At 47.3% G+C, this 26,183-nt stretch overlaps 1 protein-coding gene across 7 annotated transcripts in view; it reads right to left on the minus strand.

Annotated features, from left to right (window-relative positions):
- LOC111148934 (phosphatidylinositol glycan anchor biosynthesis class G) overlaps window positions 1-26,183 on the minus strand; it is a 48,734-nt gene that overhangs the window by 11,418 nt on the left and 11,133 nt on the right. For 2 of the 7 annotated variants that reach the window (XM_022505747.1, XM_022505744.1), the window contains exons 4-11: window positions 24,057-24,245; window positions 23,039-23,180; window positions 14,408-14,620; window positions 10,029-10,246; window positions 9,382-9,663; window positions 7,529-7,986; window positions 3,775-3,966; window positions 94-403 (exon numbers count right to left, since the gene is read on the minus strand). In XM_022505747.1, coding sequence (XP_022361455.1) covers window positions 94-403; window positions 3,775-3,966; window positions 7,529-7,986; window positions 9,382-9,663; window positions 10,029-10,246; window positions 14,408-14,620; window positions 23,039-23,180; window positions 24,057-24,245 — 2,004 coding nt within the window. Of the gene's footprint in view, window positions 1-93; window positions 404-3,774; window positions 3,967-7,528; window positions 7,987-9,381; window positions 9,664-10,028; window positions 10,247-14,407; window positions 14,621-23,038; window positions 23,181-24,056; window positions 24,246-26,183 lie in introns of those variants that run through there. The other 5 variants (XM_022505745.1, XM_022505746.1, XM_022505748.1 and 2 more) reach the window with 5 other exon arrangements.

Raw genomic sequence — 26,183 nt, forward strand, 5'->3', positions numbered from 1 at the left:
ACATTCCAAACTATGGTAAGCTTTTCTCAAAGAAAAAAGATATGTGACATACAGAAAGTTAACAGACTTTCCACAATAATAATGAAAACCTACCTGGAAATAGAAGAATGCTTGACCGAACCAATAATGCATTATAGTGATCTCAGCTGCATCATGCCTCAGAGGCTTCCAGATGAATTTAGTCATTAGTGTCTGAATCAAGAGGCTCAACACTAAGACTGGCAGATTATGTGGCCTGAAAAGCAAAGCGGCCAGAAGAACTAATCCACTATATATCTCCCATAAACCCACAGTCTTGATTGTGAAGTCTGCGGCAATGACTTGAGATTTAAGCAAGTCTTTGGTGCCCGTGAACAGAATGCCAAGGACAAAGACATGAACAAAACGAGCTTCAATAACACCCCTAAAAAAAAAAAAGCAAAACAAGTTTGGTTTGTTAGCACCAGCTTGAAAAACTCATATATATTCTTCCCATGAAAGCCATGTGTCTACTTAGCTGACTAAACAAGCCACAGCTCCCGCCCACCTGGGTAACTCTGTGGAAGGGGGGGTGTCTGCTTCTGCATATCAGCCCTCCAGGACACCCTCGCCCAGAGGCTGGCAGGCCTGTCCTCTCTGTGCACTAATCCAATGGAATTGGCCTCTGGGAAACTGCGCTCATGTGGCCCGAACACGGCCTGGTGCAGGATAAGAGCCATCACCTACAGGGTGCCAGAAAAACCATCTATCTGCTTCACGGTGAATCGGAAAGACCACTGCAACAGGACAAGGTCAAGCTCTGTCAGAAATGTCCCTAAATTCAAAATGTTAAGATACATTTGGACATGTTTACAACCAAGCACACATACACACACAACAGTGTAGTGCACACTGTGGGGCCTGGAGAAGGACAGGGCCATGTTAGTCTGGGCTCTGCCGCTTCCTGGCTCTGTTGCTGGGGCAAGTTAGTTAAGGCTTCTGACGCTCACTTCATCATTCCTAAAATGAAGAGAAATGGTACATATACTTCATAAGCTGTCTTGGGAATTAAGAGAACACAGGGAAAGCGTGTGGCACACAAGTATTAAGGATTATTAAGAAATATTTGAGGGGCGCCTAGGGGGCTCAGTTGGTGAAGCATCTGCCTTTGGCTCCAGTCATGATCCCAGGGTCCTGGAGTCAAGCCCCATACCAGGCTCTTTGCTCAGCAGGGGGTCTGCGTCTCCCTCTGCCCCTGCCCCTCCCCCTGCCTGTGCCCTCTCTCCCTATCTCTCTCTCTCTCAAATTAATAAATAAAATCTTTAAAAAAAGAGAATTTAGCACTTCATTTCCAATTATTTGTAAAGGCTATAATTTATGATGCTCTATCAAAAAATTTCATCTTATAAAACATATGTATCTCTAACCCATATTTTAAAGATTTTATTTATTTATTCGACAGACAGAGATCACAAGCAGGCAGAGAGGCAGGCAGAGAGAGAGGAGGAAGCAGGCTCCCTGCCGAGCAGAGAGCCCGACATGGGACTTGATCCCAGGACCCTGAGATCACGACCCGAGCTGAAGGCAGCAGCTTAACCCACTGAGCCACCCAGGCGCCCCAGTCTAACCCATATTTTAAATAAATTTCATAAGTCAAATATTTTCTATATATAAGAATAGCTGATCACTTAAAGTAATGCTAAGTAAATAAAATTTTAAATGAAATCATTACTATAATAATGTATTTGTTTGGAAAAACTGAATCTTCTTATCTTAGATTTTCTTAGGGAGGTTTATGCATTTACAAAAATCCCTTTTCTTAAAGTGTAGTTTAATCCAAACACTCAGACCACTGTCTGCTGCATGCCTCCTCCCGCGTGCAGACACTTGCCCAGGGGGTCACACGCTGGCCTAGAAGCTGGGGTCAGGTGCAACCCTGTCACCAAGGCGTGTGCTAAACAGAACGCTGACAACTGACCCACAAGAGTTAAAGAAGGAGCAATCAGCCAAGGCCCTAAGTCATCAGGGCGGAGGAATGCCAGGGCAGTGTTTGTGGTGAACACGAAATGAGAGCACCAGCGAATGCCTTCAAGGGGTCCACCTCCTTGCCCTAAACCATTCAATGCCATTCCCACATGCCTAGGATCATGGCAATCTGACCTTCCACTCCAGCCAAGCCTGGGCTTCAGAGTGGTGAAGAAAGTCAGAAGTAAAGGAAGATTTTTATTACTGATGGACAGCTACAGACTACACAGTGAGAAGCAGCGGTTAGAGCCATCTAGAACCTGGACGGCTCTAGAATGTGGGTAGAGCTGGAAGCAGAGGGAGCTAAAATTGGGATGGCCTTAGTACTGGAGCAGACCTAGAAGGGAGAGGGATCTAGAACCAGGGTAGATGGGGGTGGGAAGGAAGCATTTTCCAGGAAGAATGCGAGCCAAGCACTGCAGGTTAATGAAAGGCTGCGGTGGCCTATGCTCTAGACACCAACAAGGTGTACACTGTAGCATCCAAAACGGCAAGTGGTCCAAGTCTTGAGATGAGTGATGATGAAATTAGGTGCATTGATCTGAGAGGAAATGAGGAATTTATTCATGTTTCACACTTGAACACCATCAAACGTGACACGACGCCTAGCCTTGGCATCTGCTCAGAGTCAGGACTCTGAAGTGGACAGTCATTGAGATGTCTCCCCATTATCCTCCCCCTACCTGACCTCACTGCCTCAGGAGAAGGCTTGCCACCCTGCTGTCGCCTCAGCCAGGCTTTTGGTGTCACCTCAATTGCCTCTACCATTGGTGGGTCTGGCTTCCAGATGTGTCCCGTGGCTCCTGGACACCCACCCAGCCTGGTCACAGCCCTCAGCTAACACCTTGACCTTTTCAGAGAAGAATGACATTTGCTTTTCTTTCTCTGATTAGAAAAGCAATAAAAAAAAAAAAAAGCATGAAAAGGAAGACCACAAGCCACCTATGATTCCATGTCCTAAATATACTCAAAACCAATTACCTATTTTAGCCTTTCATATGAACATAAAACAATATGTACTTCACAAGCTGGGGTCATACCACAGTTTCATAGATGCAGTTCACCCACATCTTCACATGAAAACACATTATGAAAACACACTAGTCAGCACAAAGTGCATTTAGAGGCTCATCCCACTGCTGGTGGCCAATTACCTTGTTCTGTACTACGTGCACCTGTTTCCAGTTTCCAGAGAGCCTGCTTATGTCCTGGTTTCAGGCCTCCTCTCTGGTTGGATTCCTTACATTCTGTAAGATGGCGCCCCGGTCAGAGGCTGGACACACTCAAGGCTCTTAACACATTGTGCAAACAGCTTCCAGGATGGTTCTGCTCACTCCATCCCACAATCATCATTAAAGAAAGAAAAGCTGCCACTTTGTGACAAAAAGTGGCCTTCATGACTCAGAACAGGGGGGACACTCCCCACCCCTGGAGTTCACTGTAAATTATGAGAAAACTGATTTTTCTGGTGTGCTTTGTTTCCCAACTGCTAGTAAGCATCCATTCTTTATAATTCCTGTTACTATGTCTTAACTGAGCAAAAGTGAATCCTTTAAATTCCTTATTTCAAGAGAATCCCTTTTTTAAAAAGGAAAGCTCAGTGACCTTACTGCATTACTTGTCTCCCTCCTACCAAAGCAAAGAGGCTAGAAGAACCTGTTCGCTGAGGTTCTCCTTGTCAGGTCTAGTAACTGCTGAGATCACACTTCACAGGAACCACTCCAAAGTTCTCAAGACTGCATGGCCTGCTTTACTACATAAAACATGACATTGATTTGCCAGTGCACTTACTTTGAAATGTCTTTGCTGTCTCGTTGCCATGGGAACAGGACATTTCCAATGGCTGCCCGGTAGCAATAGACGCCCAGCAGGCCAAGTGCCATGGCTACTTTCGACGTCAGGGAGCACCTCCTCTGAACTAGCACGAAAATCATGAGGAGCGAAAGGGCGGCCAGAACGGAGAGTTCAGCTTTGTGATCAGAGCTGAAATGAAATGGAAGAGCCCCAAATTACCAACAAGTATAACCATCGATGTCATGGGTCTACGCTGAGTGGCTTTCTAAGAACTGTATTAAAGATAGCTGATTTTTCTGAAAAGCAAAAAAGAAAAGAAAATCATTGGTGATTTAAACTCAAAGGTTCTTAAAATACAACAAATGAAGGATGGCTCCCCCAGACTTGTTTCCATTCACAAACAACCCCTGCTTCCAGGCCTTCCCTGTACAAAACGCCACCCACTGGCTCCCCTGGCAGCCCCCCTTTCCCCACCCGGAGGTGAGGAGATTCCGGGCTCACTGGATTTACCAGGGCACACGCTGCGCAGGGAGACCAGCACTTGCCGGTGTGGCCCTCTCTTGCTCACTCACTGGCACAGACTGACTCACTGGAGAGTCTGCCCGCTGTCAGGTGGGGAGACTTTGCAGAGGCGCTGGATGTCACCACTTGGAGCATGAAGCTGTCACGGCAGAGCCGGGCCCCCCTCTCTGCCTGGCCCTTGTCACCATCCTGCTATCTCGGGGAGTGCTGCGCTGGACGGCAGGGTTCTCTTCTGTGTCACTCACCATAGTTCTTGCTCACAAAACCCAGATGCTCAGAGTTAAGTGGATGAGTGACTGTCTTGCCAAGTGAATAAACATCAGTGGAAAAACTACCCAGGAAAGACTCAGAGGAAAGATGTGGCCAGTGTCAAGACGTGGGCCCAGGGACAGCAGGTGGTGACAGGGGTCATGCTGGGGCCTGGCCCTGCCCTTGTCCTTGCTCTGGGAAGCGGTCACCTGGGTGTCCATTCACTGTTGCCCTTTAAAATGTGTTTTGTGAAATAATCATATCAAAAAATGGACAGAAGTTATGAACAGACACTTCTCCAATGAAGACATACAAATGGCTATCAGACACATGAAAAAATGTTTGTCGTCACTAGCTATCAGGGAGATTCAAATTAAAACCACATTCAGATACCACCTTACACCAGTTAGAATGGCCAAAATTAGCAAGACAGGAAACAACATGTGTGGGGGAGGATGTGGAGAAAGGGGAACCCTCTTACACTGTTGGTGGGCATGCAAGTTGGTGCAGCCACTTTGGAAAACAGTGTGGAGATTCCTCAAGAAATTAAAAATAGAGCTTCCCTATGACCCTGCAATTGCATTAATGGGCATTTACCCCAAAGATACAGATGTAGTGAAAAGAAGGGCCATCTGTACCCCAATGTTTATAGCAGCAATGGCCATGGTCACCAAACTGTGGAAAGAACTAAGATGCCTTTTAACGGACGAATGGATAAGGAAGACATGGTCCATATACACTATGGAGTATTATGCCTCCATCAGAGAGGATGAATACCCAACTTTTTTAGCAACATGGACGGGACTGGAATAGATTATGCTGAGTGAAATAAGTCAAGCAGAGAGTCAATTATCATATGGTTTCACTTATTTGTGGAGCATAACAAATAACATGGAGGACTTGGGGAGATGGAGAGAAGGGAGTTGAGGGAAATTGGAAGGGGAGGTGAACCATGAGAGACTATGGACTCTGAAAAACAACCTGAGGGTCTTGAAGGGGCGGGGGGTGGGAGGTTGGGGGATCCAGGTGGTGGGTATTAGAGAGGGCACGTATTGCATGGAGCACTGGGTGTGGTGCAAAAACAATGAATACTGTTAAGCTGAAAAGAAATTTAAAAAAAAAAAGAATGAAGTCTTGTAGAGAAAAAAAAATAAAATGTGTTCTGTGCATTCTCCTGGACTGTTAATTATAACAACTGAAAACAGCAATAAGTAAGGTAAGTTTATACGCCTCCCCAGAAGCTCTGCTATGAAGGAGAAACAGGACCGCACAGCAGCCTCTTCATAGACAGGAAGAATTCAGCAGCACAGGGAAGACTGGTGATTCAGGAGGCGAGCATCCTGATAGGAAGAGGCCGTACCCAGTCTGCTGGAGGAGGGTCCAGACTGAGGAGTTGGGGGCAAGGCATCTGGGCTGGCAATCAGGACATTCTCCTGCACTGCTTCAACTCTCCAGAAAAAATAAGAAGTGAGGCCACTGGGCTATCCCAGCGCTCTCCCAAAATCACATGCTTGGGCAGGTGCCTCAGCTTCCTTCTGCTTCCTCTCCTGAGGTAGGACAGGCCAGTGAGCTCTGTGCAGGCTTGCTGTGAAAATGCAATGAGCAGGCACATGGCAGGCACCCAGAAAAAGCTGCCTATGACTCCGGTGGTTGCCAGGGGTTTGCTAACAGAGTTACTAACACCTGGGAAAAATTTCCCACCAGAATTATTTGACCAGAGGAATGATTTTTATAGCTTTTGATGGGTGATTCCAGGTATCTTTCCAAAGGACCATGGCAGCATGTGGTCAGGGGTCTTCTGCTCCATACCCGGACTGGGTTCTATCACTTCCTTCTGTGTGTCCACCTGACTCTGAGTAAAATCATGCCTTGTTGTTTGACCTGAAGCTTCCCGATCCCCAGGAGGATGAGCATGTCCTTTCTCTTTCCGTTGGCATTCCCTTCTTTAGGAACATGTCTGGCACTGTCCCCAGCACCCCTCCTGCTGATGATTTCATCCAAGTTCTTCACAGCAACAGGAAACAAATGTCCATTCTGTTCTCTTCCTTCTACTTTAGTTTCTAAGTTTTCACTGACAATTAAGAGGTATAATACTGGGGTGCCTGGGTGGCTCAGCCAGTTAAGTGTTTGTCTTTGGCTCAGGTCATGATCCTGGGGTCCTTGGATCGAGCCCCACATTGGGCTCCACTCTGCCACTCCCCCTGCTTGTGTGTATTCTCTCTCTCTGTCAAATAAATAAATAAGAAATCTTAAAAATAAAAAAATATATACACACACAATATAGCACACACACACACACACACACACACACACACACATATATATATATATATATATATATATTTTTTTTTTTTTTTTTTTTTGGTAGGGGGGAGCGAGAATGCACAGGGGTAGGGGTAGAGGCAGAAGCAGAGGGAGAGAGAATCTCAAAGCAGACACCATGCTAAGTGTGGAGCCAGACACGAGACCACGATCTGACCTGAAATCTAGAGGCAGACACTTAACTGACTGTGCCACTCAGGCACCCCGATACAGCCAAATCTTGACCTTTTCTGCCCCAGTTCCCTCTCTTTACTTTCGTGCTCCCCCTCTGTTCTACTTTGGACGAGGCTGTCCAGCCACTGGCTTCAGGGTGGAGAGAGGAGTGGGTGGCAGGAGGGAGCATGACCCTGGCCCCAGCCCTACCTTGTCAGGGAGGTGGCAGCAAGTGACAAAACTACATGCTTGCTGCAGTTGTCATTTTAAAACTCGAAGGTTTTCAAACATAAACAAATACAGTGATTCAGCAATTAAAAAAAAAAACAAATAAATCCATCTTTCAACATTAATTCATGGCTTACGGTCTTTTTTTCCATTTCTTCAGATCTTAAATACCACTTCTGCTCTGAATACAAAAAACAGGCCTACATTTTGAAAAAGACTCTGTGTGTGGCCAGTCAACCATGAAAGGTCTGGCTAAGGCCATGGCTCCTGCTCTTACCTGGTGAGCCAATGCCCCAGGTCAGGCCGGTGGGCCCACTGCACACCCGTCTGGTTGAGTGACCTCAGCAGCCGACAGCAGGTAAGTATCACCCATGGGCTTGCTAACACCATCCACTTCTCGTAGCCTCTGAGCGTGTCAAGGGAAGTAGGGCTCTTAGACACTCTGTGGGGCTCGGACACGTTACAGTGGATGTTCCCGTCCGATAATGCTGGCTCACTGCTGACGAGTCCCTGCTCCACGTGTGAGCACGGCTGGGGCTCACAGTCGTCTCTCAGAAAGCAGTTTCTGTAGAGCTCGTGACACAGAGCCAGACACAGGGTGTTGATGAGGAAATACCAGGTCTGGTGCTCCTCCTCAACGAAGCTGCTCGCACCCAGACTCAGCACGTGGCCCAGGGTCCCCAGTAAGATAAGGACATCTAACTCCGACCATCGTGCCTTTGGATGAGCTGGATTCTATAAAAGGAAAATGCATTTCGTGAGGGAAAAATACAAAAATGACACAAATCCCACCACGTGCACTTAAAAGTTCTTGCTCACAGAGCATCACCTGCTATGACAGGTACCTGCTGCCCCTCATGCCCCACACCCATCTTCCACTCTATGGGACGGCCTACTCTCCTGGGGTACAGCCAGTTGTCACCCTGGACTGCAAGTCCTAAGCTGAGTGACCCACACCATCTGGGCAGTGCTGCAGCTCAGAGAGCTCACCTACCAGCCCTCCTGGAACCCTCACCCTCTCCCTGGGAGCCTGAGGTCTTCAGGGGTGGTCCAAAGTCAGCTCCTGCTATTTCGAACCAAAGCATCCCCAGGATATATTCTACCAAAGCAGACATCTAATTTCACTATGAATTTTCCAGAAATCCAGACAAGTTTTCATTAAAATGGTCAATTCTATTGAAACAATAAAGTTGGCATCCCAGCACTATCCTTTAAATACACTAACTGAAAGCATTTACAATTAGAGATGAGAATTTAATGATATTAGTTGATAACTACTTAATATTTACTCTATTTATCATGTACAGCTTGTGTAAGAAAGGAGAGATGCCATGAATCTATTTAGGTCCCAGGGAATCAAACGGCTTTAGGGAAACCTATGCTCTGATGGGAAACAGAAATGCACTATGAACAACAACCCATGAGCTCCTTGGACACACGCACGCAGGGAAGGGTATTAGATGGCTCCGAGATGAGGCAGCTGCACTGGGCAGGGGTTGGGGTGGTAAGAGGGAGCTGGAATCACTTCCCTGAGTTCCTTGGGCTCCAGGCACCATGGAGCAGCTGTGGCTGTCCCCCTCTGCTTCACTGGCCTGCCAGCACAACCATGAATAAAGGTGTCAGAGGCCAAAGATTCTAAGAAATCTCAAAGAAAATGTCAGTCTTGAAAAGAAAAGGCAGGATGGACTCCCAAGGAGGGCAGGATGAGGACAGGGTCCCGGCCTCCTGCTGACCTTCCTGGAAGGTCTAACAAGTTGACTCTTTTCTCTCTGAAGTGTTCTTCCCTTGGCTGCAGTTCAAACACTGGCAGAGAGATGTCTGATTCACACACTGTCCCATCAGCCAACTGCCTGTTCATGTGTGACCAACGGCTCTGTGCAGTGCCATGTTTACACTCACGGGGACCCTGTCTTTCCCATAAAGAAAAGGGGCATGTGACCTGACAACACAGATCTGAGTGTCAGCAGTCAGGATGCTCACATGTTGGCCCCTCTGAAGCATGGCCTCCTCTCCTTGGCTCCTTGACTCCGCCTGATATACAAACCTGGGGTTTACCAGCATCTGACAAATCAAAGACCAGCTGAAGTAAGAGACAATGGCCAGTGTCCTACGTGGAAAAATGAGTCTTACCTTCCTCAGGAGTCTCCCATCAGCAAACACCTTGGCAAGAGCAGACACAACCGCACAGAGCAGTGCAGAGATCAGTGCCATCACTCCACCTGCCGTCAGCCACGAGAGGCCACAGAAATAGCACGAACTCTCAGCCGAGGTGCACACAATGACGTGAAGAGCAGAAAGAACCAGGAACACCAAATAAAACAGCAGGGAAAACACAGGCGACCATAGAGGGACCTCCAGTTCAGCCTTGCTGCTCAGAGCCTGTGGGATGCTGATTAGGAGCAGCACTAGAACCTGGAATGGGAAAAAAACAGTTGTGTCCACGACAGCTAGGCTTGGAGAGAACTGTTCAGAAAAAGCCTATCTCCTGACCTTATGCCAGCTGTTCGAATGTTGGAAACAGAAGAAAGCCCAATAAACACGATTTCTGATGACCTGCCAAGAACGTATGCATGCAGCCATGTGGAGCACAGCCGCCTGACACCTGAGGATACCTCGGGCATGAGGACACACAATGAGAGACTTCAACAAACACGGAAACTGGAATTTTCCCTTTTTTAGGAAAAAATAGTATTTTATATGCTTTAAACTACAATATTCTGGCTGAGGTATGAAATCAGTCTAATAGCTGAGCCATAACTGCACACAAGCACCCGTACCTCCAGAACCATGACAGTCCCCACCAGCATCGAGTAGATGTCGTACTGGGCCACTTGTCTGCTCAGGGACAGGCTCAGGGTCCTCAGGGCCTCCAAGTATTGCCTGCGAACCTTGGCTCCCAGGTTGAAAAGGACTTCTGAGTTATTTTCCTCCAAGTACAGTCTGATCCAGTTCCCATGCAACCTCTCTGACATTTTAAACTGCTCAAATCCAGGCTCTAACAAGAAGAGGACAGGGTTACATGCAGAAATCACAGAGAGTCACACACATTTATAACTTCAACGTATTCAGCTATTCGCAGCACGTGGTATGAGCATAAAGCCTGGTACCTAGTGAAGAGAAACTATCATTCCTTGGGGAGTGGCCTCCAGTGCCTCAGTAAAACTAACAGCCGATGATGCTCATGAGTCCTGAGACATCCTGCCCACCTGCCAGCCTGCCACGGCCCGAGGCACAATGCAGCACACAACACGGATAGATGTGCGTGCCCTCTGCTCTGATGCCCATTCTCTCCCTCCCTCCCCTGGCCTTACCTCCTCCTCCCCCTTTTCTCTCAGTCTCTCTCCAAGCTTTTCTTCTTCTTTAATGTGCAATACAGAAACACCCCAGGGGCACCAGGTGGCTCAGTTGGTGAAGCGTCTGCCTCCAGCTCAGGTCATGATCCCAGGGTCCTGGGATGGAGCCCCGCATCGGGCTCCCTGCTCAGTGGGATGTCTGCTTCTCCCTCTGCGACTCCCCCTGCTAGTGCATGCTCTCTCTCCCTCTCTGACAAATAAATAAATAAAATCTTTAAAAAACAAAACCAAAAACAGCCCAGAAAGGCATTACATTACCAGGCCCTTGGTGTTACAAATCTTTCCGAAGCTTACACACTGTGAGGACCATGCAGGCAGTGGCCTGACGCCTCTTCCACCACATCCACTTCCCACTGTGGACTGACTGCATCCATCTCTAACCTGCTTCCCTTCTTCACACATCCCGACCCCTCCTGCCGTGATGCCGAGCTAGAAGATCCATCCCAGCACACAGCTAGGGCTGGCAGAACAGCACCTGGATTGAAGCCCAGCCCCAAACGCAGTGGCTCCCACTCTGGAACGGCACTGGCAGGCAGCTCAGCATCAGGAAGCTGCTTCCCTCTGGAGCTGGACCAGACTTACTGGTGACTCAACTAGTCTGCAAAGCAAGAACTGCCTTTCGGAGACTCCCTGGTGTTTACTGTGCTCTTCCAACCTCCAGCAGAGCTATTCTAAGGTGGTCTAGGCCCTGTCCTTCAGGATTAGGGTTAGGGTTGCTGTATAACCCTGAGCACAGCCCAAACGCTGGAAGTCCTGCCACTGCTGTGGATACTGAGTGACCAAGCGTTGGTGACCAGTGTGACCAGCTGGTGACCAGTGTGACAGCCCCACACGATGACCAAGCCCACTCCAGAGAAGAGGCACACAGACACCAGCTCGTGGGTTGGCAGGTGATAGCTGGGATCTAAACTCCATTAGTCTGGGTCTAGGATGGAAACCTTTATTGTTACACCCCACCACCCTGAAGTCACACAGACATGCGGATACCTGCGTCTATACCCAACCACCTAGAATCACAGAGAAGTGGACACCTGTGTATGTATCCAGACAAGTATTTACTGAGCACTGACGACATGGTACGTTCAAACATGTGTAGTTCCTGCCTGCTTGGGCCTGTGATCTAGCTGGGTTCTCACATGGGCATGTAGTACAAATTGTGAAAAATGCTATGGAGGTTTAAGTAGGGGAATGTGGGAGACTTTTGGTAACACTGAAGAAATGGACTGAAATCTGGTGTGAAGGGTGGGGGATAAGAAGGTATGACACTGAAGCTGAAGTGGAAGCTGGCCCAGGAATCCACCAGGTGACAACTAGGAAGAGCATCCAGTCTATGTGAGTAGCACATACAAAGATCCTGAGGTGAGAAAAGTTGATCCCACTGGAATGAAAGTCAGTGGAGTGATGGGAGAGTTGTATCAGATTGGGCTGGATATTAGGGGAGGCCTTGAAATCGATTATGGTGTCAGACACGTACTTAGTTTTGCCTCAGGAAACAGGATCACTGATGGTATAGATGAGGGGTATCCTAGGAGCATAAGGCCCCTTGAATGCTTTCTCATGCCAGGGACTGGCCTATGTTCAACTCATGGGCTTCTTTCTGGCCGCACCCACTGCAGCGCTTAATTCTCCCTACTTGCTCCTCCTGAAATAAGCAAACAACCCTCACTGTGGTTGTTTAACAGCTTGTTTGTTTCTTTTTTAAAGATTTTATTTATTTACCTGACAGAGAGAGAGGAGACAGAAAGCACAAGCAGTGGGAGGGGCAGAGGGAGAGGGAGAAGCAGACTCCACACCAAGCAGGGAGCCTAACCCAGGACTAGATTCCAGGGTCCTGACATCATGATCCGAGCCCAAGGGAGACGCTTACCCTACCGAGCCCCTCAGGCGTCCCTTTTGTTTGGTGTTTTATTAGATGTTAGTAGAGGAAAAAGGACACATATTACCAACAGCAAATTTTCAAAAGCTACCAAACTCACAAGTTACTTTTGAAAACAAATATTGACTCTCCTCTGGACTGAAATATGCACCTGGGCCGGCCTCACTTTTCACACAGTTGCTCACTGGGGCCACCTCATGGACAATGGGCTGGCCCCCTAAGCTCTCCCACCGTTCAGGATACCCAGCGCCCCATTAGTCCTTGCTGGTCTTCCACAGCCCAGCCTACAACTCAGGCATTCACTCTACTAACTAGTACTCCCTTTCTCAAATAGGAAAAGCTGCCAACAACACGTTAAATGCACCTCAGACCAGGAGTCGACTGTCTCCAGATTCCCAAACCAGCCCCACTCCCTGCACCAAACATGCTGTCATTGATGCAACTTGACGGTCAGATAAATTGAAAAGATGGTCTTGGGGGAGATACGCTCTCTTGTTCTGGATCATTCTTACCCCTTAGCTTCTCCCGGCTTAAAATTATAAACAACAGGGGCGCCTGGGTGGCTCAGTGGGTTAAAGCCTCTGCCTTCAGCTCAGGTCGTGATCCCAGGGTTCTGGGATCGAGCCCCATATCAGAATCTCTGCTCAGCAGGGAGCCTGCTCCCCCCACCCCCTTTCTGCCTGCCTCTCTGCCTACTTGTGATCTCTGTCTGTCAAATAAATAAATAAAATCTTTTAATTAAAAAAAAAATATATAAACAACATATCCTTTGTTGGTCTCTGTTCACCTCACAATACAGCCATCCTCACGCCCCACCTCCTTCCCTGCCCCGACTCCAGCTCTGCCTTCTCCCAGCACTGTGTGCCCTGACGAAGTCGCTGGTAACCTCACCTGCCAGGTGAATGGTCAAGTCTCAGTTCCTCATTCTATCTTACCTTGAGCAGGATTCAACTTGGCTGCTCACTCCTCCCTTCCTAAAATTCTTTCTTTACTTGGCTTCCTCAACACTAATCCCCTCATCCTGCAAGCACCCCACTTACTTCCCACTTTAGTAATGGTCATCCCATTCTTCCACTGTTCTGCTGAACACGCCAGCTTGCTCCTTATGCCTCTCTGGTTCACCATTAGCAAGCCCTGCCTGTACCAGCTTCAAAAATATATCCGGAATGCCATCGTCTGTCCTGGACACAGCGCCGCTACTGTCTGGGCCCTCATCTCACCTCTCACTGGGACACTGCAGCAGCCTTCAGACTCTCCTACAACACAAGGCAGAACCTTCCACATAGGCACCTGAGACAGCCTCTGAAACTGCAGCTCGAAGACCTCAGACTCTGCACGAGTTCCTCATCTAGCTCACGATGGAATTAAGAGCCCTTCTAAGGCCTGAAAGGCCTCCATATCCCTCTGACCTCGTCTCCTTCTGCCTTGCTCCAGTTCACCCTGTTCCAGCCACTCTGTCCCCTGGTCATCCTTTGAAGGTGCAGACACATCCCCTCTGTAGGATTCTGCATCTGCCACACGCTCCCTCTGCATCTCAAAAGCCGGGCCTCTGCCCCGACAGCCCTCACCCACCTGCGTCCCCATCCTTTCCCCAGTACACCCTTTTTCTGAGGTACTCATCACCATCTGACAGCTGCTGCTCCTTCTCCACCTCTGTAAGGTAAGCTCCATGAGGGCAGAGCCCTGGTGTTTCAGGCGCTTTTAACGGTCCTCAGCCAATCAGGAACTTAGTTAAAAAAGTCCATATTTGTTGAATGAGTACATTTATGAAAGAGCTTGATGTAGATAACTGTATCTGTTGGTGCTGCTAACGGTGACCATCATGGTTGTAAGAAAACAGAAGCACGGTCAAAGACTGAGACCTGCACACCACGAACAAACAGGAAAACACCAGGCGCAGTGGAAACATCGTCATTAACAGAGTTACCTTTTGTGTAGGATGGCACGTTCTCTTGCAATAATTTGCTGAGCTGCACTGCATTTAAATGTAAAAACCTCAACTGTTCTCTCACGGGTCTCCCTTCCACGGTAGGGAACAGCAGGCTGCCAACACTGTTCCCCGGGATCGGCAAACCAAGCCCTATTGCTAGGGTTGCAGCCAAGTCAGTCTGTTGAACATGCTTTGGACGTCTGATGTCACCTAGAGAAAGGAAAGTGGTTTAAGCAACAGGCTCTCAAGTGTGTACAATGGTGGTCCTTCCCTCAACCTGCTATAACCAATTATCTACCTGTTCAAAGCATTCCATGAATATTCATTCAGAAATCACCTCACTGGCGTTTATGTCAACAAATTTACCAAACATTCATTCTGTGTGGGCACGGGGCCTTCCCTGAACCAGGGTGCCGGTGGGATCTCTGGCGACCCCTACCCCGTGGGTTCAGAGAGGTCTACACAGTGCTGAGAACTGGACACAGGCATCTCAGCAGCTCCTGGCCAGTAGAAGGTACCTCTAACTGGGGAGAGTAGAATGAGGCTGGATTCAGCTGGTCCGAGTCCTATAACCAACTCCAATAAACAAGACATCTGCTTACTGATGGCCCAAGCAACTGAAGGGCTTCAAGTCCTAGCAATGGTTGGCCGTCCTACTGCCCCTCCCAAGGAGAATGGGTGCCACAGCAGGACACTGGGCTCACACTCCTGCTTTGCCACCATCTAGCTCATGCCTTGGACAAGAATGCAACTTTGTCAGACTGTTCTCATCTGCAAAGGGAACACCCAGCCTCACCATGCCACAACAATATATTGATTATGGTACTTTTTGGTTGTATAGAATTTTTTTTTTCTTTTTAATTTGGTCAAGTATATTAACCTTTTCTTGACCAACCCTCCACTGACGGCTTCTGGGTTACTTTTAGAAAGAAACTTCTACTCCAAAATTATCATTTGTTTTCTTCTAGTATTTTCTTATACTAAGTGCACTGATTTGAAATAAAACAAAACCCAAAACAGAAAGCCCACCTTAAACTGCTTTTGGCACCGATAAAGGTGGTGGTGCTGGTGTTATTCTGGGACTACTGTAGGTCATTATGTGACACTCATATCCAAGGCTGGTGACAACCAGGATTCTAAGCTTGGGAGGCAGAGAGAACAGATGTAAGATCCATGAATTTCATTTTACAGTAGTGAATGTGGATTGTGAGTATCAATACAAACTCAAGACCTATTTTATCTTAAAAAGATTTCCTTGCTTTGTCCAGAAATGATAACTACACAAGTATCCACGAGTACTGCTAGTTCTGAGATGGTGGTCCTCAAAGATCCCTTTGCACTGAAAGGGACCAAGGAATCTGGGAAAAGCAGCTGATTCCAGGTCTAGGCAAGGATCTGTGCACGGGAAGCTGGAACAACTTTTTAGACGAGGCAGCAACAGAGCCCTCAGAGAAACTAAGGTGTTTGGGACTTACAGGTTAGAAGGACTCAGGAGCTAATCTGAATCAGAGGCTCCTCCTGGCCAAAGATGGGACAATCTGAATATTAAAAAGGGTAATATTTATGGTGAATTGAAACAAACTATGCTTAAATCCATGAATTCACAATGCTACTGAACACCAACAACACAAAACACTAGTTGGTCATAGCTGAAGCACGCTAGCGAACTCACAGTGAACTAATTCACTGATCTGGAACTGGAAATTAAGTGGGAAGAATAATTCATCTTTATTCCTATCTCATGTTAAAAAATGGTAGTTAGGTAACAAAAAGTAAATTAGGGAAGATTCTCCTTACAGAATTGTTCTGGCTAGTTAATGAAAAACAGAATTAGGTAATTAAAATATCACTATTTGCAACCTCCAGTGAATTACTAGTTGGTCATCAATGGCTATTGGCTTCATCAAACAGCAAACAGTCGGACACTGTGTGCATCCTGCTGGAAACAGCCTTAGGAAAACCAGCCAAAACAATGGGATCTGAATCTGCCTCCTGGTCAGAGAGGATTCACAGAGGAACAGAGGGTAGATCAGCAGACAGTGCAGAGGAAGACTCCCCAGGGCAAATAACCAGGTTTCTTCAACAAATAAATTGTGCTGAAATAGAAGAGGATGGAGTGGGGCCCTACAGACGGAAGAGACATAAGAAGACACATCAACTAATCCAAACGCATGGATCTTATTGGATCTTAACTCAAACAACTAATGAGGGAGACAGACTTTGGAAATTTGAACACTGACCACCACTGATGAATAAAGGAATGAATACCGTATTTCAAATGTGCTAACAGAATCCAGAAAGTAAGAAAAGTACATAACTTCCAGAGACTTGCTTCCAAATAAAAGAGGAGAGGAAAAAAAGCTAGAGGACATAAGACATAAGAATGGGCATAACAGGGGGCATCTGTGTGGCTCAGTGGGTTAAAGCCTCTGCCTTCGGCTCAGGTCATGATCTCAGGGTCCTGGGATCGAGCCCCGCATCGGGCTCTGTTTAGCAGGGAGCCTGCTTCCTCCTCTCTCTCTGCCTGCCTGCCTCTCTGTCTACTTGTGATCTCTGTCAAATAAATAAGTAAAATCTTAAAAAAAAAAAAAAAAAAAAAGAATGGGCGTAACGGGCGCCTGGGGGCTCAGTCGGTTGAGCAGCAGCTGTCTTTGGCTCAGGTCATGATCCCAGATTCCTGCGACTGAGTCCAGTCCTGCTTAGCGAGGTGTCTGCTTCTCCCTCTGTCCCTCACCCTGACCACGCTCTCTCTCACATTCTGTCTCTCTTTCAAATAAATAAATAAAAATCTTAAAAAAAAGAAAAAGAAAAAAAACATTGGCTGTAACTGGCCCATACACTGAAACTGGGTGGTGCACTTTATTACACTGTTTTGAATACTTTTGTATATCTGAAAATTTACATAATAAGGAGTCTTTAAGAAACACTTAAATGTTTTGATCTGCGAGTTACACAGGTTCAGAGAAAAGGTAGATTCTCAGCATGATTTTTTCCCAGAAGGTCCTGACATCACTTCCAGATGTCTTTTCTCTATTAATGGGAAATGCCACCTTTTGTCACCAAATGCCCAAATCTACCGGGGTCAATTTTTGGCCTCTTGACTTTGCTCTACTGATTAGTGTGACTAGCTCTTACCAGCAATATTTTGAGAATGGTAATTCTGTAATACTACTACAAGGGAGGCCACATTACACAGTGGGTTTTATCCTGTAGAAGAAGGAAAACCATTTCAGAAAACCATTCTCCCCATTCAGCACCCAGACCTTCTCCCACCTGTCTCCTCTCCACTGGCCCCTGCAATGCGCTCTGTACAGCTCAGCCGCCTTTCACACCTTCCATCAACAAATACTGAGGACACAGAGAGTACATGCCACGATTCTGGGCTTGAGGGCTAGAATAGAAAAGAAAAGGCCAAGTCCCTCCCTTCACGGAGCTCACATCCTGTGAGCAGGAGGAAGACCGTAAAATATCTTAGCTCTGCCCTGTGCGAAGGTGGAACAGAGGCATGAGGCCAGAGCTCGGGGGTGGACAGTAGCAGGCTGGGGCACCTGAAATCACATGGTACACAATTCAAAACTGCTTATTTTTCAGAATAACAAACTTCTTAAGATTAATTTTTATTAGAATAAGCAACAAAAATTGACATAAACCTGTAGGATAAAAATAAGTCTTTAAAGACCTATCAGGAATGGTGGCTTGAGGAGCTCTGTGGATCGGCTTGCCAGGAAAACAAGCGCAACTGGTAAAAATTATAAAAAGCACCACCGCCACCATGATATAACCATCCAGGGCATACAGTAAATGAAGAAATCTTTGTTCAAGAAAATCTCCTAAAGCTTGGTAAGAACAGAGCAGTGTGAGGCACCCGAGGAACCATGACTTCCTCCCTCCCCCCGTAGCTCCGTGGGACAGACTCCGTGCTGATAGGGTGCAGCAAAGAACACGGGGCTCCCTCCCCGCTGGGTCCCTGTGAGGGCTCTGAGCTCTTCTGGGGAGAAAAGGCTGCCAGCATCACCCATCCTCCTCAGCTGTGTGGTGTAGAGGCTCAATCCCAGCTGAGTATCTGGGTTCTCTCTTCTTCTGCCCCAGTCTGTTTCCAGGGTGGAGGTTGCCCCCAGAAGATGCTAGTGGAAAAGACCACAGGCTTTTCCTGTGGCAGGCCACAGAACAGAGAAAAGCTCCCCACAAAAGAACTGACTTTGTCTGAAACAGAAGGTAGTGAATTCAAGCCTAGGAATGCTCTTGAAACAATGGAGATTTTGGAGGTGGGCAGGTGAGTGGAGGCTGGTAGCTTCGTGACAGCCACAAGCTAAAACCACAAACTAGCTGGGCTCTCACAGAGAGGGCCAGGAGAGACGGGTCAGAACCACCTCACAGAATGGCCTCGAAAATGACCCCGCAAGGGGCTCAAACACGGGATCAGATTATGCAGCACATTTATTTTAAGTTGTCAAAAATAAGGCAGTCAGCTGGCAATGAGTGCAGCCTGAAGCTGGGTGTGACAGCAATAGAGGCAATAGCCTGGCATAGCTGTCACAGAGATACAGAGAGGCAAAGGGTATCAGTGGGACTGCTGGCACCCCAGGGTGGCTGTACCAGCATGGGAGCCACAGCTGACTCCACACTGCGGGAGAGAGGGAGCCACTGAAGTGGCCTAGCCGTGCTGCTTGCAAACAAGGGAACAACAATGACGACAGCTGTGGGGTGGGTTGGGGCTGGGTCAGCATCCAGAGTTGCTGCAACATATGATTTGAAATGGTCAGTTTTCATACCGAAAACTATTAAGAATTAAGCAAAGAAACAGGAAACTATGACTCAAACAGAAGAAAAAGCAAGAGAACCTTCCAGTAAAGGACCCAGACTCTAGAGGTAATAGATGGACTTCCAAGGAACCATGGCAAACACGTTCAAAGAGCTCCAGGAAACCATGCATAGACAAGTCAAGGAAGGTCTGATGAGAATGTGTCATCAGTTGAGATTATCAACAAGGAGATAGAAATTATAAAGAAAAGAATCAGTGGAAACCATGAAGATGAGAAATAAAATAACCGAAATGAAAAACTCACTCACTATAGTTGCACTGAATTGGCAGAAGAATCACCAAATTTAAAGGCAGAGTGATAAAAAGTATACAATCTGAAAAACAGAAACTTTCCCAAATTTGACGAAAACCATTAATCTACACATCCAAGAGGCTCAATGATCTCCCAGTTGGATAAACACAAAACACAAAGACATATTATAATGAAAATGCTGACAGACAAGACAAGGGAAGCCCAGGCAGACTGAGAGGAAGTCCCATCAGAAGCCGTGCAGGCCACAGGGCAGCGGGACAGCGCACCAGAAGTCCCGAAAGAGAGAGGAATGGTCGGCTCGGAGTCTTCTACCCAGCAAAACTATTTTTTAAAAACAAAAGGCACAATACCTCATGAAAACATCTGTCCAACGGCGCCTGCATGGGTCAGCCAGTTAAGTGTCCAACTCTTGATTTCAGCTCAGGTCATGATTTCAGGGTCCGGGGATCAAGCCCTGCTTTGGGCTCCCCGCTCACTGTGAAGTCTGCTTGTCTCCCACTCTCTGTGCCCCTCCCCTTGCTTGCACACACTGTCTTGCTCTCTCTCTCTCAAATAAATAAATGATAAATATTAAAAAAAAAAAAAAGAAGGAAAACATCTGTCCACGCAAAAAACTTCCCAAATGTTCATAGCAACATTATCCATAACAGCTGAAAAGTGGAAACAACCCATATATCTATCAACTAACGAATGGATACATGATGTGGTCTATCTGTCATGTGGAATACAATTCAGCCAAAGAAAGAAAGAGGTCCTCACGCCACTACAACCTGGGTGACCCTTGAAAGCACTCAGCCAAGGGAAAGCAGCCGTCACACAAGGCCATGTACTACAGGGCCCATTCACGGGAAATGTCCAAAAGAGGCAAATCTACAGATGGAAAAAAGATCCACGGTTGCTGGCAGCTGAGGGTAAGGCGGTAATTGGGGGTACACTGTCCTGAAATTAATACCGACTCTGAGCAGGCTACCCGCAAGGCAGTCCTGGCTCATAAAATAAGCATAATGAGACAACCGAACATAACCACTCTTTATAGGAGTCAATAAAAGACAAAAAGCTTGGAACCCACTGTTGGCACTGAGGTCAGTGGCCTGAACCACCCTGTCAGGTGTCCTGCACAATTAGCCCCCCTGGCTGTTCCTGGAAGTGAAGATGCAGTCAGGCCTCCCAAGGAGGACAACCTTCCTTAGAGAGGAAACATCAGCACTTGAGTTCAACAATGACCCTAACATCCCTGTAATAAAAGTCACCGGCTTAGTTCTCTCTTTTGCTCTGCAGACTATAAGCTCCCTGAGGGTGGAGGCTGCCCACAGTGTCCAGCACAGTGCCTGGCCCACCTCTGCTGCATGGTTGAGTGGAAAGGGCATTTCTGGCATGGGGCTCTCGCTCACATAGGGGAGCCACATGGAACCCTTCTTTGGGTACACAGTGGGGGAAAGCCAGGTGTAGAAGGCAGGTGTTCTGGTGGGTAGTGTGTGTGCTCATTGGAAGACAGGCTTCATTAAGACACCTAGACTAGGAAGGCTCAGGTCCCAAGAGCTGAGGACTTACATCTTAGGAGATTAGATGTCCGAGAGGAGGAAGTGCTGCAAAAAGATTGAAAGAAATCAATGGAGATTCTTCCCCAAACAATCCTCGCTCAAGTGGGAGACTCATACATTCAACAATACTTTTTGGCAGCCATCACATACCAGGTGATGTTTAGGCCCAAGGTAGGCATGTACCAACGAACAAAACAGATTTGGCCCTGCCCGACTGCAGGCTGAAGTGCAGAGAGCAGGCGGCTGTTACACGCATCACACGGGCAAGTCTGTAATTACAATCTAAGCAAAGAAAGAGGGCACTGAGCGCGGACTGCTGTGAATGACAAGCACAGGGAGGGCAATTTGGTCTCACGGATGAGCAAAAGATGTCAGCTGAAACCAGGGATGAGTGGACAAGCAGGCTGAGGGGCTGATGATGACGGAGCTGGGCACCTGGGGAAGAGCTTGTCACCTGGAGGACTGTGCAAAGGGCAGAGGCCAGGACACAGTGAGTAATGGTGAATATGGTTTAGGATGAAGCTGCAAGGTAGGAAAGAAGCCTCACGTAGGATTGTTAATCGATCCAAAGTTCAGCTACTGAAAGGTTTTGTGTACCGGAGATCAGGGATGGTCTGGAATGTGAGGAGCGAGGAGAAAGATGGTGAAGGGGGGATGCCCACATTTCTACCTGCAAGAATCACATGAAGGTGCCATTTGCTGGGAGGGGAATATGAGAGGGCAGATTAGACATGAGGCTGTCACAGTTGCTCTACCTTTGGGAGACCCAAGTGGAGGTGTCAGTAAGGTGTCAGACAGGCAGCTGAGTAGACAGTCTGGAGATTGGAAAAGAGGAGACAGCCAGTGGGATAAATCTGACAAGCCTATTCATGGGACTTAAAACTATGGGCGCGGACAAGATCATCTTAGAATTGAATATAGAGGCAGGAGGCAGTCGGCAGTCCAGAAAGAGTGCCAGGGCCAGGAGCTAAGCTAAGAAAGACTAGATAGCAAAGTGAGGTGCAAAGAAAACCAGACAAATGGGAGCTACCAGAATGAGGGGTCAGAAATGCCAAATGGTACTGAAGGGTCATGTAAGAGGAAGCCAGAGAGTGTCCAACTCAGAAATAACTGGTGAGGGCAGGCGTGTTGTAAAGTTGAGGCAGCAGAGGAAGTGCAGGGTGAAGGAGAGATAGGGCATGTGGCCATGAGGCAAGCCGGCCCATGTGTGTTTGGGGTGGACAGCTGGGCTGTCTTAATGCTGACATACAGGCCCTCAGTTAGTCCTGCTCTGACCGATCCTGACTCCTCAGAGTTTCAAAAGATTATAAAAATTTGGGGGGCACCCAGGTGGCTTAGTGGGTAAGCCTCTGCCTTCGGCTCAGATCATGATCCCAGGGTCCTAGGATCGAGCCCTGCATTGTGCTCTCTGCTCAGCAGGGCCTGCTTCCCCCTCTCTTTCTGCTGCCTCTACCTGCTTGTGATCTCTCTGTCAGATAAATGAAAAAATCGTAAAAAAAAAAAAAGATTGTAAAAATTTTGATTATTGGGGCGTCTGGGTGGCTCAGTCGTTTGGGTGTGTGCCTTTGGCTCAGGTTGTGATCCCAGGGACCTGGGATCAAGCCTCACACTGGGTTCCTTGCTTAGCGGAGAGCCAGCTTGTGCCTCTCCCTCTGTCCCCTTCCCTGCTCGTGTTCTCTTTCTTTCTCTCTTTCAAATAGATAATAAAATCTTAAAATTTTTAAAAATTATTAATGTTTTTTTCTTTCAGCTCACATGTGTTCAGATGTCCCAAAACTACTGGTAATTTTTATTAAAGTTTCAGATACCCAGGCCATGACATTCATAAAACAAAATTCCTAAAAAGAACATTTATATTTTAAAAATTGGGGCAAGAAATCTAAACTCCAAATACTGGCTACCCCTTGCCCCATTTTCATCTTCACATTGCTTGGGATGTTTCAAACTTACACAGTTTCCAGACAGATACACAGAACACAGTTTTAAAGTAGTAAACATTCCTAAACCCTCACCAGGTTTTCTTTCAAATGCAGAACTGATTAAGATCAGGGCGGTGTTAAGCTCCTCCACGGAAGAGGCCCCGTGACCTCCTGCTTCTGACATGCCATGATCACCACAAAGAACTAGCAAATTGGGTACAAGAGTCTCTCTCTCCTATAAGGCAAAGAAAAACATATTTTAATTGCATTCAGACTGAGGAGAACACATGATCTTGTTAAGGAAACAACTTCAGATTTTACCTTTACTTTAAAATAATAACTCTTTATAAATGAGTTAGACTTTTTTCTTAACCTATGAGCTTACAGCTAGATCAAAGGGTCAAAAACAAGTAATATCATAAGTATAACAGAATCATATGGAGGTCATGGAGCACAGCAGGGTTCTATTTAGGACCTCTCAGGGTAGAGGATTTGGGCCTGGTTTCTGCTGACAGTGAGAGCCTAGACGCATGCCTTATCATGCCCATGTTATGTGTCACATGGGATTGCCCCTCAGCCTAGGGTTCCGGCCAAGGGCCTCTGCGCTCCTTGAGGTGCAGGGCAGGCTCTTCCTTGCTTTTGCTACTTTCTTCACCTGGAATGCACTTTCACAGATGGCGCATTTGCCCCCTCCCTCCCTTCAAGGCTCTGCTCCCGTCTCTTACTCCCATCCTGAAGGACAGCTGCTCTCATAATTCTGCCTCCAATCGCAACTCTTCTCTCAGATGCTGGTCCCTCCTCCTGCCCCACGTTTTCCTAGAATACTTATGTACTTGGTGATTATCCTCACTTGTCCTTCCTGGCTACAGTATAAGCTCTACAGATGCCCAGACAGGCATTCAAGAACTAGGAGGGGGATGAATGGGTCAATGGTAGACATAGTCAGAGCTGCTGGGAGGCTGAGCCCATGCTCTGTGCTTACAGGCAAACTGTGTGATGGTGGGCATGGCATTTACATAGGTCTCGAGTCCACTTCAGGAACTTGGTATCTCTTAGGAGTCGCTGGCACAGTTGACACTCGTGCAGCCCGGCGCACCACAGTAAGCCTCACCTCGGACAGCAGTGAGGTGTGGATCTTCATCAGGATGCTGTCCATCTCCCGGAGTTTGTGGCCGATCAGAGGGCTACTGGGCCCAGAGACATGGCCGATGTGGTCCAGCCCGAGGTAGTGGAGGATTAACACATCCCAATCTCCTCTTTTTAATACTTTATCCAAATGCCTTGTAACATTATCATCCACCTGTAAAGGGGGAAAGGTAAGTATGAATAGCTTCCTTTATTTCCCTTGATCTACACTCTCCAAGGAAAAGGATACAGTTCTTTTAAAATCTAGGCATTTTGGAGGGAGGAGCAAGATGGCGGAGGAGTAGGAGACTGAAATATCATCAGGTCCCAGGAGTTCAGCTAGAGTTATCAAACCATTCTGAACACCTACAAACTCAACAGGAGATAGAAGAAAAGAAGAGCAGCAATTCTAGGAACAGAAAATCGACAGCTTTCTGGAAGGTAGGACTTGCGGAGAAGTAAATCTGAAGTGGTGGGAAGACAGACCACGGGGGGAGGGGCCAGCTCCTGGCAAGCAAAAGAGCAGTGGAGCACAAATTTGACTTTTAGAAGTCGGCTCCACTGAGGGACGTCGCTCCAGAGGCTAAGCGGGGGTGGAGCCCTCGTGGGGACAGTGTGGTCTCAGGATCCATGGGGTCACAGAAAGACCAGCAGTGTCTGAGTGCAGCAGTGCTCCCAGGTATCGGAGCAGTGATGCCACCTGCAGAGACAGCCAAGGAGGGGGCTCTCAGCTAGGGGTTACCGTAAACCATGATCCAAGGCACAGTCGGGTGATTGCTCTTCGAGCAAGGAACCCATAAGTGGCAGATCCAGAAAGAGCCCCCCTTCCTCCTCCAGGAAGAATGGCATGGAAGCAAGTGGCAGGATCTGCTGGGTTTGGAGACTCCAAATGGGGCCGTGCACCAGAGACAGAAACGCTATCAGTCACAGGCTGGTTGAGCTCGGAGCATGGCCGGAGACCAGGGAGATGGGAGGGATTGACTACTTCTCTCTGAGGGTGCGCTGAGGAGTGGGGCCCCAAGTTCTTGGCTCCTATGGGGCCACAGATTGGGTGGCTGCCATCTTCATTCCCGTCCTCCAAAGTTCTACAGAAAGTGTTCAGGGAACAAAAGCTCCCGAGCACAAACTGGAGCAGATGACTTAGCCTGGCCCCTGGCAAGGGTGGTGTAATTCTGCCTTGGGCAAAGACATTTGTGAATCACTATGGCACACACCTCCCCCAGAAGATTAGCCAAGAACATCTACCAAGACCAAACAACTACTGGACCACATGGGGAGAATCCTAGATATAAGAGATACCATAAGATGAAACAATATGAGAATAATTGGGATCCCAGAAGAAGGAGAGAGAGAGAGGCAGAAGGTATATTGGAGCAAACTATAGTAGAGAATTTCCCTAATTTGGGGAAGGGAACAAGCATCAAAATCCAGGAGGCACAGAGAATCCCCCTCAATTCAATAAAAATAGGTCCACGCTCCATCATCTAATAGTAAAACTTATAAGTCTTAGTGACAAAGTGAAAATCCTGAAAGCAGCTCGGGACAAGAGGTCTGTAACACACAATGGTAGAAATATTAGATTGGCAGCAGACTTATCCACAGAGATCTGGCAGGCCAGAAAGGACAGGCATGATATATTCAGGGTGCTAAACAAGAAAAATAATGAAGCCAAGAATATTACATCCAGCTACACTGTCATTGAAAATAGGAGGAGAGATTAAAAACTTCCAGGACTAACAAAAATGAAAAGAATTTGCAAATACCAAACCAACCCTACAGGAAATATTGAAAGGGGTCCTCTAAGCAAAGAGAGAGCCTAAAAGTAACAGACCAGAAAGGAACAGACATGATATATGATAACAGTCACCTTACAGGCAATACAATGGCACTAAATTCATATCTTTCAATAGTTACCCTGAATGTAAATGGGCTAAGCGCCCCAATTAAAAGACACAGGGTATCAGAATGGATAAAAAACAACAAGACCCATCAATACGCTGTCTACAAGAAACTCATTTTAGACCCAAAGACACATCCAGATTTAAAGTGAGGGAGTGGAAAACAATTTACCATGCTAATGGACATCAAAAGAAAGCTGGGGTGGCAATCCTTA

Source organism: Enhydra lutris, unplaced genomic scaffold, assembly GCF_002288905.1.
Source record: "Enhydra lutris kenyoni isolate GAN:26980312 unplaced genomic scaffold, ASM228890v2 scaffoldscaffold21, whole genome shotgun sequence".
Lineage (NCBI taxonomy): Eukaryota > Metazoa > Chordata > Mammalia > Carnivora > Mustelidae > Enhydra > Enhydra lutris.